Source organism: Mesoplodon bidens, assembly GCF_964165515.1.
Source record: "Mesoplodon bidens genome assembly, chromosome: 11".
NCBI classification, from domain to species: Eukaryota; Metazoa; Chordata; class Mammalia; order Artiodactyla; family Ziphiidae; genus Mesoplodon; species Mesoplodon bidens.
The window spans coordinates 30,538,744-30,555,444 of NC_138167.1; the positions used below are offsets into that span (position 1 = coordinate 30,538,744).

General features: G+C 43.9%; 1 protein-coding gene and 1 long non-coding RNA gene across 14 annotated transcripts in view; one reads left to right on the forward strand and one right to left on the reverse strand.

Annotated features, from left to right (window-relative positions):
* The window catches only part of LOC308625645, a 259,830-nt gene extending 252,260 nt beyond the window's left edge, over positions 1–7,570 (forward strand). For 9 of the 12 annotated variants that reach the window (XR_014017130.1, XR_014017131.1, XR_014017132.1 and 6 more), the window contains 2 exons: positions 304–7,269; positions 7,376–7,570. This is a non-coding gene — a long non-coding RNA (uncharacterized lncRNA). The remainder of the gene's footprint in view (positions 1–303; positions 7,270–7,375) is intronic. The other 3 variants (XR_014017133.1, XR_014017134.1, XR_014017135.1) reach the window with 3 other exon arrangements.
* The window catches only part of MYRFL (myelin regulatory factor like), a gene marked incomplete at its 5' end in the record, with an annotated part of 115,719 nt that overhangs the window by 41,867 nt on the left and 57,151 nt on the right, over positions 1–16,701 (reverse strand). For both annotated transcript variants that reach the window (XM_081250098.1, XM_081250097.1), the window contains 5 exons: positions 258–367; positions 1,153–1,261; positions 7,481–7,681; positions 13,677–13,767; positions 15,683–15,793. In XM_081250098.1, coding sequence (XP_081106224.1) covers positions 258–367; positions 1,153–1,261; positions 7,481–7,681; positions 13,677–13,767; positions 15,683–15,793 — 622 coding nt within the window. The remainder of the gene's footprint in view (positions 1–257; positions 368–1,152; positions 1,262–7,480; positions 7,682–13,676; positions 13,768–15,682; positions 15,794–16,701) is intronic.

Below are 16,701 nucleotides of genomic sequence, written 5' to 3' on the forward strand. Positions count from 1 at the left end.
GCCAGTGTTCCTCCAACAAGACCCACTGGACTCCAGTGCTTACTGTTGCATAGTCCTTTTTCCTTTTCCCTTATGAGACTTCTTTTTGTTACCTATGACCATTGTGGGATAACTGATACCTACTTACTCCACACCTCAGTGAAGAATTCTTTTTTACTGTCCCGTTTCCCGGTTGGATGTTCCGTGCATTGTGATACCACAGAAGGGGGTTCGCCCGTGGGGTTAGAGCTCTAGGGTAGGTATCTGTTCAGGGTTACCTTATCCACCATGAGGAAGTTCTCCAGCGTCTCTCCGTTTTCACAGGTGACATGGCCAACCTCCCTCACGGCTCTGGGCAGGATCTCTCGCACCTCCTGGGCGATCATCCCTAGATACAAACACTCCAACAGGTTTCGTCAGGAAAAGACCTTTCTGGAGAAAATCCTCCCAGGCCTACCTCAGAATGGGAACACTGACAACTACACAGGATGTCTCTGCAAATAGATGCTTATCCCCCCTCAGCATTTGCTTTGATCTACGAGGCATTTAAAAAGCAAAGGAGGAATTTGGAGCCAAGGACCACTAGAGGATTAAAAGTGGGAGTGTTTTCTCCACTCTTTCTTGAGACTCTGAGCCGAATGTTGGAAGGGGTTAAGTACCTTCAGATCCCTGTACATAGACATGAGACCAGGGCATCGGCTTGATTTTCTTTCTTTTTCTGCAGGAGGGCCCTGCCCTCTAAATGGTCCTTTTTTCTTTAGAATTCCTGGACTGGAGTATGAACATCACTCTGCACTTCTCTGACCTGGACCTGCCTGTCCCGCCACCTTCCCTCTCTATCCTGATGCTGCCCAGTGCCGCCTGTCATACAGTTTGCGCTGCCATCCGCCCCTCGGCCCTCATCCCATGAGCAAGAGGCCTCCAGTGAAAGGAGACAATGTGTTCAAAATCCTCCACCAGTACCTTAGGGGGCAGGAGTGGGGATGGGGGTGTTGAGGAAAGATGACAGAAATTTCTTTAACTTTTCCTGTTCCGGTGATTATGGCTTTCACAGAGGACAAGTGAGACCGACAGGATGTTGTCAAGTGCCATAGCATACAGCCTCCAGATGAAGAGGGAATTAGAACTTTAATAGTTGACAATATAAAATTAAGAAAGGAGCTGTGTGTGTACCTGTTTGATGGGCAGTGTTTATTCCCATCGCAGATGCGAATTCAGGCTTGTAGTCGTATTCAACAATCCTCATTTGGGCTATTCTTCTCAGCTGTTCATTTGTGTCAACCTAATTTAATTAAAGAAGATCAGATTTCACCCGCTTAGATATTTGCTATTCGAATCAAGGTCCAGAGTGACCCAGAGAGATGAAGAATGTTGGGAATGGGATTGTCCTTTCCTCTTGCCCAAACTATTTTAAGAGAAATTTATGTTTTTCTCCTCCATGAAGCAAAAGTTTCAAGGTTCATGTCGGCGACTTCCATCCACTGACTTATAAACTGAGCCAGAGTTTATATGGCTAAATTACAGGGCAAAACCTTTCTCATTCACTACTCTGGCCTCACTTCTGTCCACTGAGAGTTGAACCGTCCTTCTGAGAATGGGGGTTGATCACCTCAGAGAGAAACAATTTCTGTCCAGGATGGCAAGGTACCATTTCCAAATGAGCACACAATATAAGCAGCTAACAAATACAGGCTGACCTTGTATTTATAAATTAAAAATGCAGTGCTTAGTTTAAGTAACAATCTATTAAGAATGGGTATATCGTATATCATTGAATTGCTTATGGACATCTTGCTGGAGAAAATTGTTTCAAGTGGCAGTTTGCTAGCCCGGATTACCCATCTGCTGGTCCCTCAAAATCCAGGCTACATTCCTACAGATGGCTTCTCCCCCAGACCACCCTGGTCAGTGATGGTGTCCTCCTTGGAGCCAAGCACTCTTACAGGTAGTTAAAAGCACTCCCAACTGTCACTGCAAGTTCCTCAAAAAAAATTTCACTGGGTCCCAGCAAAATGATAACAATAAAGACAATATAGTGGATTTTTCCTAAAGCTAAATGTGCTGATTCAAAGGCTTCCCTTTTGAGTTTGTTTTTTTTAATGAATTCACGGTAATAGCATGATTGATTTTTTTTAATGACCTTATTCCACAAGTAAAAAGTTGGCAGTCCTATGTGGGTCCTTAAATTTTCTTTTAGATAACATAACTGGATTATGAAACCAGTGGTCTCTTGGCAATTACAAATATACTGCCTGAACATTCATCCATATGTTGGAGCAACCAGAAATGCTTTTCTGTTGTTTTAAGAAACCCCTGCTTTGGCCCTGAACCCCTCCCTGGACCCACTCTGTCAAGTGAGCAGGAAAGTTCCTCCAATATCATAAAGGTTCTCTTTCCTTCACCAGTTTGGTGGGTTATCAAATGTTGTGACTTTGTGCTTAACTGGATAAATGGACTAACTTTACTTCAGGTACTTGTTGGGGAGTCTAATTTTGAGCTCACTGCTGTTTTGATCATTGCTGTTATCAAAAGCTTGGTTCAGTTCTTTCATTCATTGCTTCATTTGACTAATACTTACCAATCACCTTCAACATACCAGGCACTACCCTGAGTGTTGGAACTTCAAAATGATTGCCTTTTTAAAGTTCATGGTCTAGACAGGAAAACAGACTCATCCCATAAGATTATATTACAATGTGAGAAAGGCAGGGTGATGATGGAGTTATGAACAGAGAATCATGGCAACTCCAAGGAAGCACCTAAAAGATTATCAGGGGACCATAAAAGAAGGCTTCCCAGAGATGGTGAAGCCCAACCGAGATCTTGGCTTGTTTCAGTTCTCAAACACACTCTGCCCCTTTCACTACAAGGCCCTTGCTCAGGACATTCCCTGCCTCAGAAGCTCTTCCCTTCCACTCCTCTACCTCCGCCTCCCCCCATTTAAAACACCTCTTCACCAGAGAAGGACTGCTTGACCTCCAAGACTAGGAAGTTTCCCTCTGCCTTATGTGCTAATGGCACCCGTTCTTTTCCTCCATAGCATTAATCAAAGTTATCACCAGACAACTAGTGAGTCACTTTTATTATCTGTCTTCTCCTACAAAATAAACACCCCATGAGGGCAAGGACATATTTGAGGCCATGATTTTCTGTTCGTCACCACATCGCTGGTTTCTAGTACCATTCCTTTCATGTAGTAGGTGCTTAACTAATATTTATAAATTAATAACTTTAAGATAGGAGTTAGTCAGGGAAAGATAAGGGTGGGGAAGAGGGTGGAAAGGGTTAAGACTAAGATAGAGATGCTGGGCAGAAAGAACACCATAAGCCAAGTCCTGAGGCAGCAAATCCCCTGAATTATGCCTGCACAACCAAGGCAGGGCTTGGCGTGACTACACTGTAAAGATCAAGGTCAGAGCAGGGAGGGCCTTGCAGGCCATGCTAGGAAGGAACAGTCACAATCTCATATTGCCCTGTGCATACACCTGTCACTCTGAGCTCCTACATTCATTCAACAAATATTTAATGAGTAGCTACTATGTGCCAGATACTATGCCAGGCCCTGGAGATTCAATGAGTTTTTCTTATTTGGAGCTTAAATTTTAATGAAAGTTTCTTTCCTGAGGATGAGGCCTGTGTTTTGTTTGTCTTAGGACCTGCATAGTGCCTAGCACAGTGTCTGACAGGTAACAGGCAACCCAAACTTTGAATGAAGGAAAGAAGGAATGAAAGAATGGAGGTAGTGAAAAGGCAGAACAATTCCCGATGCTAACAGAATTGAAGGCAGGGGGTCAGTCAGGAGCCGGCTAGTCTGGCCTTGCACTAGCCAGGCCCTTCCCTGTTCCCCACTCCCTGCACTCTGGGGGTCCCGTGCCCACTTGCCTGCTTCTCATTATCCCCTTGCTTCCTGCATGAGGCCCCATCAGAGACCAAAGCAGAGGCAGTGTCAGTTCCTTTGCCGCAAGGGGAAAGCAGAGGAGGATGTGCCCTTCACTCCAACTGTCCAGGCTACACAGAGGGAAAATGACCCCCACTGTCTAAGGTGGATCCTTGACTGCATTTTCCCCGAAGACATATTCCTAGACATAGCAGTTAGGTTCGCTAGTACTACCACCACTGTATTTCAGACAGATTTTTGGCCAAACAAAATTTCGAGGGTTGGCTTGGGGACCTAAACACCTTCTGTAACAATCTTTTTCTAAGAAAATGCTCTTGTGATTTCTAATGCTATGTTGTAGACTTTCCAAAGCTAAATATAAACTGCTTGTATTGCATGCTCCCTATGGCTTGTACTCTTGGCCCAGGAAAAACACTTGAGGCAAGGACTGTGTCTCCTTGGAATCCTCTACTAACAACTGTACAAAGGCCACGACTCAACACCATGCCTTGCTCATCAATGTGTGTTGAGTAAGAGGGTAGTGAATTTGGGTGTCTAACCTGATCTTGCCCACAGCAATTTTGGAAAGTTTTGACCATGGATGCAAAGGGCCATCTCTGCCATGCTGCCTCACACCCAAGGTTTCTATATCTTAATTCAAGCCTTTCACCGCAGAGAAGACATTGCAGACCGTGAACTCCAGTCCGTTCAAGGAGGGAGATCTCATTACCCATGGCCCACAGCCCGGACTATCAGTCTCCCATCAGAAGCAGCTTGAATGGCACTGGCTCACCCTGAACTTCTGCATTTGGCTCATGGCCCTGAGGGGAGACTTTGCATGTTTGACTTTCTTGAGCTCTTCACACATTTGTCTTTAACTAGTATACTGCTGGTGCGCTTGGGAGAAATTACCTTTGAGCATTTTACCTTAACCGATCTTTTTTCCCCTGGCTTTTCTTTTTAGCTGTTTGCTGCCTTATTTTTAGCCTTCACCACAGAATTTGACTGGTGCATTCAACGTTCAACTTCCTTTTTTTTGCATTGACATTGCTGTTCTTCACGCCCCTTTGGTTTGCAGCATACCCTTTTCACCCTAATTTTGCTCCACTGTAAAAGCTGCATTTCCTCTCCAGTCTATCATCACCTCTGTAAACACCAAGTCTGGGTAAGTGAAACTGCTCTTCCCCGAGGCTGACCTCATTTCCCAGTGCCTCCGTTTCACAGGTTTCAGTCATATCTGCTTTATTGTCTCTGTGTCTTAGATGTGTGTCCAGATGAGCCCCAGAGATCTCCTCTAGGCCCCTCCACGCTGAGTGCTTGTGTGCTTAATATCCGCAAAGCCACCTTCGCTACCTTGAGCGAGGAGACGCAGAGTCAGGCACAGCAGCAACGGATGTTCATCCTCCCAACACGGTATCAGGCAACGTGTTTGGCCGCTACAGTTGTCTCACAGCAGCTAATTCAGAAGCCAGCTCTGGCTACCGTGCGTCCTTAATGGGAAATGCCTCCAGTCCTACGCTTGCAATCAGGTCAACCAAAGGTTCACTTCCCAGCACATCTGGAAGAATGGCCTTCTTATAAAAGTTGGAAAAACTGAGTCAGAGAGAGGTGAAGATGAAGTTCACACATCTGTCAGCACCATCATCAACATTACCATCATGTCTCTTGTCTGTAATAAATGGTGAATGGGATAGACAAGATTTCTAGAAACATGTATTTCATAAATGTGGACAAATTATTAAGGACAAATATATTAATGTGAAATAACTTAATAAATGAATTACATGTAATTTGCATTTTTTGCAAGTAAATAAGAGTAATATCTATTTGCTTAGCCTTATACAGCTAAAAAATGTTTCCCGCATATGAGCTTAGAAAAGGCTCTTAATGTGAGTAAATACAGGCATTCCCTGTTCAGAGAATAATAGAGTCATAGAGCGTGTCTGGGCCAAAGTTCCTGGGCGAGTGGGTGCCAGAATCAGGACTAAAACTCTGCCTTCTAACCAGAGACCACCTCCTCTTTATTCCCTCCTGCTGCTGTGAGCAGGAAGGCGATACAGGAACTTCATGTCGAGAGCCTGGATTAAGTGACATTTCACTTCATGGAGAAGTCTTCCTAGAGGGATTTGAGAAGTTCTAAGGAACCTTGTTATTTTGAGACAATATGTTTTCTTCAAACCAAGGAACACCATTTGAGGACGTTTAGTAAATGAAGTTCTGGGGAAAGCCCAGTGGTAGCAGGAGTGGTGGTGGAGGACTTTCTCCACTTGTCATCTTCCATTTACATTTAGATAAGGCCTGGTGGAGAACTGTATAGCCAGTTGCAAGGATAAGTTTGAGTTGGTGTGATCTGAAACACAGCCAGTTCATTTCTTTCTAAAAGGCAGACGCACGGTATCTAAGACTGGTATCTTGAAATATATGTGAGAACCTTCTAGCCCTGAGAGTTCCCATCAGGCTAGGAGGTCACAGCTCTTCTAACATGAACCGCAGCTTCGTGATCAGTATAAAAGTCTACAATTACAACCATTCTTTGGAATCCTCTCAGCCAACGAGGACATTCCTTGGCTGGCTTAGAAAAACCAGTGCAGATTTGCACTGGGAAAGGAATGCAGTCTGGAAGAATGGCCAATGATTTACAGATTAAGTCTCCTATTAACTAAGAAAGAATAAGGAAAGGAGGTTTAAAAACCATTCTGCCACCCCGCCTCAAAAATGTTTACAGGAGAAGCAGTGTGAGTGACAAGGTGGGGAGGTGGCAGAAGCACTGAATGGGACACAGAATTGAATGGTGGAACCAGGAGTGACCTGGCATCGTCATCGGGATCCCTTAGGTCTTCATAGCAGTTGTGACTTTCCGAGATGATTCAGTACTTATTATCTCAATGGGTTAAAAATGATAAAAGACTCGGTGGGTTCAGGCAGAGGCACCATTTCCATCTTATAGATAAAGACACTGAGTTTCGGAGAGGTTAGGCGTTTTATGCAGGCAAATCCGAAGTGGATGAGCAGCCTCCTGATTTCGAGGCCTGATTTCTGATTGCCACTAGGCGCCTCACTCAGAAGGAGAAAGTCTTGACCCGTAACCTGGGGAAATGGGTTTGCCCGAGTGAGGCGTGAGGAGGTGGAGTTTCTCTAACTGCTCCTCAGAGAAGGATGCTGAGTGGGGTAGACAATGGCTGGCAGGCTTGGTGCCAGGGGCTCCGGGAGGAAGGGGCTGGAGAGGTCCAGGAGAAACGTGGGCAGGAACTGGACTGAGACAGCGTTTGAAAGACGAACAGGGAGATGGAAGGTTGGAGATGGAAAGGAAAAGGCAAGCTCCATCAGTTGACAATGGAAAGGCAACGGCCTGTGGGAAATAATCCTGCTTGTGAAGCCAGTGCTATGCTGTCCTGGCCCACTGCTCCTGGCAGGTAAGTCCATTCTCTTGGGTAGGAACTGCTTTACAATTTCAGCAGAGATGCCTAATGACTCCAACACTCGTAACTGTTAAGCAGCATGTTCATCTCACACCAACAGGTGACATGGAGAGATGCCTTGTGCCAGGCGTGTCAGGGGCCAGGAGGGCCCAGAACTCCTGACTCGGGTGTCAGAGGAGGTGTCCGAGGCCTGCCCTGTGCTCACCTCCTGGATATTCTGCTTCGCCCGGCTGTCAGAGGGATGCATAATTGTCCCCATCACTTTCATGTTGCCACAGACAACCAGGGCTTCATCCGGTGCATCTGTGTTGATGCCCACTCGACCGTGACAAACCACAGATTCTGGAACTTGTCCTCGCTGCCATAATGCATCAATGTCATTTTCAAATTGCCCAGGGTTGGAGGCCTGGAGAAAATACATAAGTATGTTACAATTAAAGTTATAGATGCAGGACTAGATGATCGCTTTATTGCTCAAAGGAAAACAGAATGTTAGCCAAGTCTTTCACTTGAGAATCACATGTTGGATGGGACACTCTGACATATCCGAGTAACTGTGACCCCAGGAGAGCCAGGGAGGCTCTCCTAACTGTTCTGCCCCCGACAGCAGAAGCTCAGCGTGTCATGGTTTGCAATGTCCAATCTCTATATGGAATTGAGAATGTGTCAGTTATAGTAGGTGGATGATAAGGAAGAAGAAGAAAACTCAAAATGAGTATTTTTTCAGGGAGAATAATAATAATGATTTAAAACCAGAATATTACATCAGAAAATATTACAAGTTTATTAAAGCTCAGATAATCTCAAAAAAACCCTTGCATTTAGCTAGCCCTTCCATAGTTTCAAAACACCTTCATGTTTATGATTTCACACACAATTGACAAGCAAATGACAATACAAATATATTTAATACACCTCAGCTATTCCCTAAACACAGATGATTCTGACAGAAGAACTATAACAGCTGCATTTGTTGTGTGCAATCCACACCCCAATTCTATGAGATAGGACCATTTTATTCCTTTTACTGACGCTGAGACTCTGAAAGAATAAACAAATTGCCCAAGGCCACAAAGTTAATAAGTTCTAGAGCTGCGATTATGCTTCCTTTGATTATTAAATAATGATTCTAACTTTGAGTTTTGTGGTATTGCCTAAAAAAGCCCTGGCCGAATGCAGTCTTCAAAGAAAATCCAAGTGAATCTATTAGACTAGAGAAAGTTCTGGAGATTTTACTGTTAAATAAGTTTTTTTGCCAAAGAATTTTCCACTGTACTGCCTTCCCTACTCTCCATTTCCCTGTTGCCACTGAATATATTTCCACATATCTTTAAGTAGGGATCTATGAATCCACCAAAATCCTCACAACGAAATTAACTTGTTTTTTAAATTATGACCTATCCTTCTCTTACTCTCTTGGTATTATTTGAATGTTTTTACTATAGGCATGTGTTACCAATTTACAAATAATAATTAAAAGAAATCTCAAAGTTTAGATCTAAGTTTGGGTTCTGTTTAAAAACTTAGGTGTGTGCAACTTCCTGTTTCATTCCTACCTGTCTGAACCCTGAGCTGCTTGGAAGACTCAACTATTGACACTGGATAGACAAAAGCAGGGAAAGAATATAAAGTAACAACTTTGAACATTATTTTGTGTGAATTCACTTGAACAAAGAGCTTTTCCGCAAGATCCCTAGAGCCTCCTTGGTTGTGAATGGCAAATTGGCTTTGACTCAAATCCTTTTATAACGAGCAATCAACTAAATCCAAAGGTATGCCATATAAAATGTTGCTGCATTTTCCTCTGCTCTGAACATAATGAGCCACTTCAAGGAAACAGAATAGGACAGTGATGGATTTTCTTCTTCTTAATGAGCTTTGGGATAATTATTATCCTGTTTGTAACCTGACAGTACTGGAACGGCAGATATAAGTAGATTCAATTTGGGGGAACAATTACAACCATCTCATTTGAATTTCATCAAATGAAAACTCAAATCCCTAAAACATGTTCAAATCGTTTTGGAAAGGGTCACAGATCTACAATGGTTTAAATATAGAGCCCTAAGGAGGAGTCCTTATCAGTAATGGGAAATGTTATGATAAAATGTGTAAACTTATTTCCCTTCTCTGGTATCCAGAATGTTAATGGGTCAAAGAAAACAGAAATGGAATCACAGAAAAACATTCTGGAGTCATGAAGTTGTGTTCAGATGTGGCCTAATAGTGGTTGATTGCTATCAAACATCAGAATGAATTAAAGTTTCTAAAATACTTTTATTATTTATCACACAGCCTCATATATTTAGGGAAGACCCGAACATTCTAGTCTATGTTGTGACACAAACTAGCTGTGTGACTTTGGGACAGTTACTTAACCTTTCTGTACCAGTTTTCTCCCCTGAAGAATAAAGATAATAGTGTCTTCTTTACCTATCTCACGGGGCTGTGGGAATTAAATGAAATCACTATGCATGAACACTTCATAAAAAGGAGGATGCATAGTCTCAAGTTCATCCTCCACACACTGCTGTGCAGAGTAACAACCATTCAACCTACAGTCAATGAAGCTGCTCTCCTCAGTAACGCATCTGCAGAGCTGCACAATTCCGAGGGAACTCTGTTCACAAAGAATACAATGTAAATGGTGCCCCCTGCAGATGCTTGGAATAGGAAACACTAGTAGTAATTTGAGGCCATTCCAGTTTGGAATGGAAAGCTGGAATTTTTTTGCTTTACCATTGTTTGGGCTTCTAAAGAGGAGTCGAAGAGCATAATAGGAAAGCTTGAGCTGAGGAAGGCAGTTCATAAGAAATTCATTCTTGTACCTTGTGAAAAGACTATCGAAAATGGGCCTCGAAATGCTATCTACTGATGCTACTCTAAGTGTGGTCCCACAGGCCAGCAGTATCAGCGTCTCCAGGAAGCTTGTTAGAAATGCATATTCTCAGACATCTCCAACCTACTGAATCAAAAATTGTGGAGGTGGGGCCCAGGTATCTGTGTTTTCACAAGCTCTCCAGGGTATTCTTATTCTCCATAAAGTTTAAGAAGGACTTCTGTATGTCATACACTACTTCCATGCTACTACTATGAAAGGGGTCATGAGTTACCCCTTCCATAGTTAGTAGACGGTTCAGTTGAATCCCAACTGCAGAGTGAAACAGACATTGCTCCACACACTGATTCCTTTGGGTAAATAAAAATTCAACTGAACTCCAGAAGAGGTGTGCATGTGTGTGTGTGTGTGTGTGTGTGTGTGTAGCTCTAGTGTGTTGGGAGAGGGAAGGGAGATTTGTGGTCAGAAATGGGCAAGAGCCAGTGAAAACTGAGATGGCACCTGAAATGTCTCTGCTCTCCCCCCATACCTTGCCATCCCTGCAACTGCGTTGCTTCCCTTGTCTCTCCTGGCCCTTGGTGTTGGTTTCCCACCTTCATGACCCTGCGGTTGCAGAGCAATAAAGGAGGACTTTTGGGGGACGTGCCCATTTCTATTAATCTGGAAAATAACGAGAATAATTTATTAGTGTTCAAAACTAGGAAACCCTGGCGTGTCTTTGAAAGGCAGACAAAAATAATCATCCCTCCTGCTTGCAGCACTTCAAACCAGGTTTAATTATGTGTTTTAGAAGAAAAGTAGAGCTGAAGGGAAGCCTAGTCATTAACAAGGAGAATCTAAAGGAATCCTGCTGGGGAATGCTCCCCAAAACAAAGACCTGGGAAATAAATCTGTTCTTTGGAGTAAATTTTAATTTCCATTAAATTGGTCAGTTTACAGTATGGGACCAAAATATATTTCCAAAGCTGTTTTGATTGACAACCCGGATGAATAATTGCTGGGTCCTGCCCACCATTCTCTCTCCAAGGAGAATTCTGACCAGCCTGGTCTCCTGAACCCCTCCTGGAGCCCTGAAATTCATCTACTCCAGCCTTCATACAATTGCCCTTATGTTAATTTCTGCTATGGGGAGAAATGACTCTTGGATCTCAAAATGAATCTGGATCTGCTGAATGCAATTTGCAGGTCTCCATGTAATGTGGTCAGGTCTTGTAATGTCTTAATTGTCACATTTTTCTTCCTTCATTCTAGAACTCAAACTAACAGACCCAGACCATGACCCAAGAGGGCACATCTAGCTTTTTTATAGAATGTAGACTGGCCTGCCCTCTGCTCAACCCATGATACATATACCTGTTTAGTGCCCTCTAGAATCTCAGGGGCAAGACGTGTGCTCTGGGGACATTTCTAAAACTCACTGATTCAACCAATAATGCCATTTCTTAAATTCAGTTTTTCTCTTGGTTGGTTTAAACATTATATGATTAAACAAATTCAAAAGTCTGCATTCATTTTCACTCAGCTTTTTGGGGTTAGAATGAAATAATATCAATAAGATACTCCCAGTTTGAGGGGAAGATATTATTACTATCATTTTTTCCTCATTGTTGTTAAGGTAACCCTTGTGTTACCCAGCATACATATAGAATAGGGTATTCCCTTTAACCAAAAATTATGGCTGGAAGAAAGCCATTGAATCTGGAATACAATCATTTTTAAAAAATAAAAATGTAGTGAATAATATGACATCAAATCTATACTAATTTATTTATTTTTTTAGTATTCATACTTAACATAAATTGCAGAAACTTTCAACTTCTCAAAGTCATCATTATGAGTAAAATGATTGTGCTTTGGATGCGAGAAGGTGCCTGTTAACAGAGAGTTCCGGTAACAGAATGTACAGGGGTGTGGCCCCTCTCACGATGCTGCTGTGTAGACTCACAAGGCAGCCAAAGTATAGCTTTGCAGGGGCTGTCAGCAGGAAATGGAGAAACCTCAACACCAGGTAAATTATTTAAAGTATGCAGGTGACTAGCAGACTGCCTGACTCAAGCATGAATTCCAGCTCAGAGAGGCACTTTCATGATATCCAATCTACCCTAACTCTGAAAAGAAAGGCGTTGTCTGTCTTTATTCCTTCCTGTGAGGAATCAGAAAAAGTAAGCAACCTAGGTTTCCAGACTTGACTTAAATCATATTTGTTAGCGCAGCAAAGCAATCCCAGATTACATCAGGCAAGGCGTCAAAGACCCCTCTGACCCCTTCTGAGGGAAGGGCAGGAACCTCTGCCCTTGGCTCATGACCAAAGGAGGGGACTCCACCTGCCTTTGCCGCAAAGGAGGTTGTTTTGCCACAGCTTAGATCAGGCCCCATAAAAACACAGCCCAGGGCGTGCATGCTGGCAGGCACATAGCCGGCCCTCACCATCAGTGTTTTACCTCATTTCCATCATTACTTTACTTCCATTGAAATTCTGAGATGCAGTGTCAAGAGTTCCACTAATAGATGCCTTATTTTTTATTGACTAGAAGAATTACACAGAGGGTCCTTTGTTTCAGAATAGCTCAAGGCAAGCAGGGGAAGACTCACTTCCCCAGATGGGCAGATCTTGTCCCCACGCCAAAGTTTAACAGCCATGTAAGTGGACGTGCCTATCGTAAACCATTTTCCCTACTGGAGTGTGCATGTCCCCCTGTGCCACTTCAAAGACGTATAACAAAGCAGTCCCTCCCAGGGCTGCCAGGCCTATGGTTACCTGTTACCTCATGCCCCTGGCATTCTCTGTGCTGGCCGGCCTGGCCCCTCACAGATGCAGCTACAGCTGCCAACAGCTTTATGTTTTTGTGGCTGCCAAGACTCCCGTCCACAGCTGTGACCAATCATTCATTCAGCAAAACGTGCTGAGCCATTACTATGTGCTGTGCAGTGGCCCAGGTGTCCCTGGGGTCACCAATCACTTTGGGGCATGGAATGCCTTCCTACCTCTTTCCCTAGCCTGTGGGCTTTGGGGTCAGAGGAACTGGATTATAACCTGGGCTCCATCATTTATCAGCTTTGTGCTCATGGATGACTTTCTCTTCCTCCTAAGCCTTAGCTCCTCTGGGTATAAAGAATGTAATGTAAAAATGAAACAATGTAAAATGATGTCATATAGAAATTATTTAGCCCAGTGCCTAGAACATACTGTAAAAACCAGGGTTTCTCAACTGCCGCACTACTGACGTTTGGGGAGGGATAACTCTTTGTTGTGGGGGCTGTCCTGTGCATCATAAGGTGTTGAGCAGCATCCCTGGCCTTTATCCACCAGATGCCAGGAGCACCCCCAGTTGTGACAACCAAAAATGTTTGCAGACATTGCCAAATGACCCTTGGGAGACAAAAGTTCTGGTTGAGAACCACTGCGTAAAAACTAAAAATAACAGTATCTGCTATTGCTGTCATTATCTTTTCATCATTGGCAATTGAGAAACTGCATACTTCATGCATTCCACTGAAGGCAAAGTCTACTTACAGGTGAAAAAGCATGTGGGATCCAGAAAAGTCAAAGAACTGAGCTTACCCTTACAATGATCCGTTCAGAGACGTGAGCAGACAACAGGTAGAACTGGTCTTGGTTAGCAGCGTACAGTCCGACCACCAACATGAAGTATCTAGTTCAGAAATAGCAGACCAATGCCAACACATCAGGAAACAGAGACATAATTTGTGCAATCAAATGCCACCCAACAGTTAATCAAGAGTGAATTTACCCAGATGGGTTCGCGTATTTAAAGAGTTTCTCTGCTGCTCTAAGTTGCCCCTCCTGCAAAACCAGAGAGAAGTTGATTCACTCGCTGTTGTTCTGGGTCTGCCCTTTGCCCGGCTTGAGGGATGTGTGAGCTGTTTTGCAGGCCCAAAGCAGCCTTCACTGAGCAGACATCCTGCTGGGGGCCTGGGTTCAGCCCATCTGCGCTGGCCTGGTGCAGACCTTACTCTGCTGCATTCCTGGGCCCTCAACACAGCACTGCTGCCGTGCACTTGCACAACAAAAAGCCACCTTTCCAGGTCCCCTTGTTCACAGCCATCCAAGCCACACATCCTAGGCCATAATGGATGGTGACCCAGCAGGGATTGCCCAGCCACACAGGCTCCTTCCACCCTGATCTGCTGTTGGTCATGGGAACTGCACCTTTCACATTCTCTGGCCATGACTTTAGTCAAAGACCAGAACCCTCCCTTCCGATTGTTATCAAGGCAACCTTCCTCACTGTGACTTTAATTGCTTCTTCATGTGTACCACTGATGAGACATTTTTAAGATTAGACTATTTCTTTTTGTTTTTTTATAAAGCATGATGCATTAAAAAAATTTTTATCAGAGTATAGTTGATTTACAATATTGTGTTAGTTTCAGGTGTACAGCAAAGTGAATCAGTTCTACATACACATATGTCCACTCTTTTTTAGATTCTTTTCCCATGTAGGTCATTACAGCGTACTGAGTAGAGTTCCCTGTGCTATACAGTTAGGCCCTTATTAGACCATTTCTTGAAAGTCAAAATAAAAACTATCCCTATCAGAAAAGCTTTTGCTTTAAAAACTGCATAAAAAAAAAAAAACACTTCACCAACTTCTGTAACACTCTAAAGTCTCTAATCCCTGGAGAGCAAGAGTTCTCCCCTTTATCTAAAGTAAGTCAGTAATAGTAGTAATTGTTATGATGATGATGATGATTAGCCATCATCTACTGGGTGCTCAAAATGTGCCATGCACTGGGCTAAGCAGTTTATCTACATTATTTCATTTAGAACCCCGAAACAACCTTACTGGAGTAAAATATGGATATTGTCCCCATTTTACAGAATAGGAAACCTCAGAGAGGTTAAGTTCCATGCTCAGGGTCACCCAGCTACTAAATGGCAGTATGAAATATTCAAACTCAATCCCCTCCAACTCCAAAACCTATGTTCTAAAACCAGTGGTTCTTAAACTTGCATGCATCAAATCACCTGGGGGCTTGTTAAAATATAGATTGCTGGACCCCACCCCGAGTTGTTGATCCCGTAGGTTCTCGGTGAGGCCTGACAACTTGCATTTCTAATAAGTGTCCAGGTGATGCCATCTCTGCTAGTCCTGGGACCACATTATGAGAACCACAGGTATAAATCATTAATGCAAATTTATTTTCTTTTCAAAAAAATGCTACAGCAGAGCTGCAGGGCTCGGGTCACTAAACTAGTGGCCAGCACACAGAATTCAAGAAATGCAGTCAATCCTCAACCCTCGGCCAGCTTTGAGACACGAACATATGGTCCCTCTAGAGGATCATGGAGAGAATCAAGACAAGATGACCGGGCGCTGGGCAGGAGAGGAGGCATTGTGGGGAGTGAGGATGGAAGAAGAAAGATGTCTAAGGGTAAATGAGATGGGTCAACACACGGAAAGAGTCAGAGAAGGGAGGGAAGCGACTGAGGGAGGCCCGGCCTGCCGGCTGGTAGGACCAACAGGATCAGAGGGGCCGCTGGAGGGCCCTGGGCTGTCAGGTAAAGTAACCAGCCAGCCTGAGGCATACACACCACGCCAGTACCTCTGGTCAGGGTTTGGCTTTCCCTTCTTTCTCATGTTATTTGCCGTGGTTTCGCTGAAGTGTAACCGGCCCAGCGTTACTTTGGTTACCTGGTCGGCCAACAGGTCGATTCTAAAGCAAACAACAAAAATACCGAGAGACTGTAAGAGAACACAGAGTCTTTGATCATAAAGGACTCATTCTTAGCTTCTCAGGTATGTTCAGTCCCCCGCTCTCATCACACTGTGCAGGACACTGATTTTTAGTAAAGTACCCACAGCCTGGTCAGGAATGGCTACCAGGGAGTAATTCTTGAATAGTTAGAAACGTTCATCCAGCAGCAGCTCAAGCCCGGAGTTTCGGACTCATAAGGGTCGCACACTCCCACAGATGGGTTCTTTGACCACGACAACAGGAGAAAAGCTGTTTCACCTGTGCCACGGTTGCTAGAGCTCTAGCTTCCTGACTGAAGCGGTTCCTCTAGGTTCCCCATGAACTCCTTCGCATCTCCTTCACGTATTTGCCCTCTCCTGACCTGGCTGTGGAAGGCAGCGTGCTCCTAAGGAAGAGCGCACACAGCCTCGCAGCGAGGGAGACCCAGATGCACCAGGCAAGAGCAGCGCTGTCTGTACTGCGGCTCCTGCTTGAGCTTCAGGTTGAGCTCCCGCTGGCCTGTCCAGGCTGTAAGACCATCTTCTTCCCCCAGATAGGATTGACTCAGGGTCAAATCATCCCAACCAAATCAGTCGAAAAGCAAATCCCATTCATTCTATAGGGCAACCTCTTGCTTTACTGCCATATTGTTTAGACCACCACATTGTTTTGAATAATCCCAGTCCTGTATGCTTTCTATTTTGGAACCCATTAGGCAATCTATCAACACTGCTTTAAAAAAAAAAACAAGAAAAAATGAATTGTAAGCACAGCATGGATCCAGAACCTTGAAATCAATTCAATCAGCATCACGCTGATTTACATGAAAAATTAAAAGAAAGATCTAATCATAATCTATCTCCAGGAACCAAAGTTGTTAGCAAGGT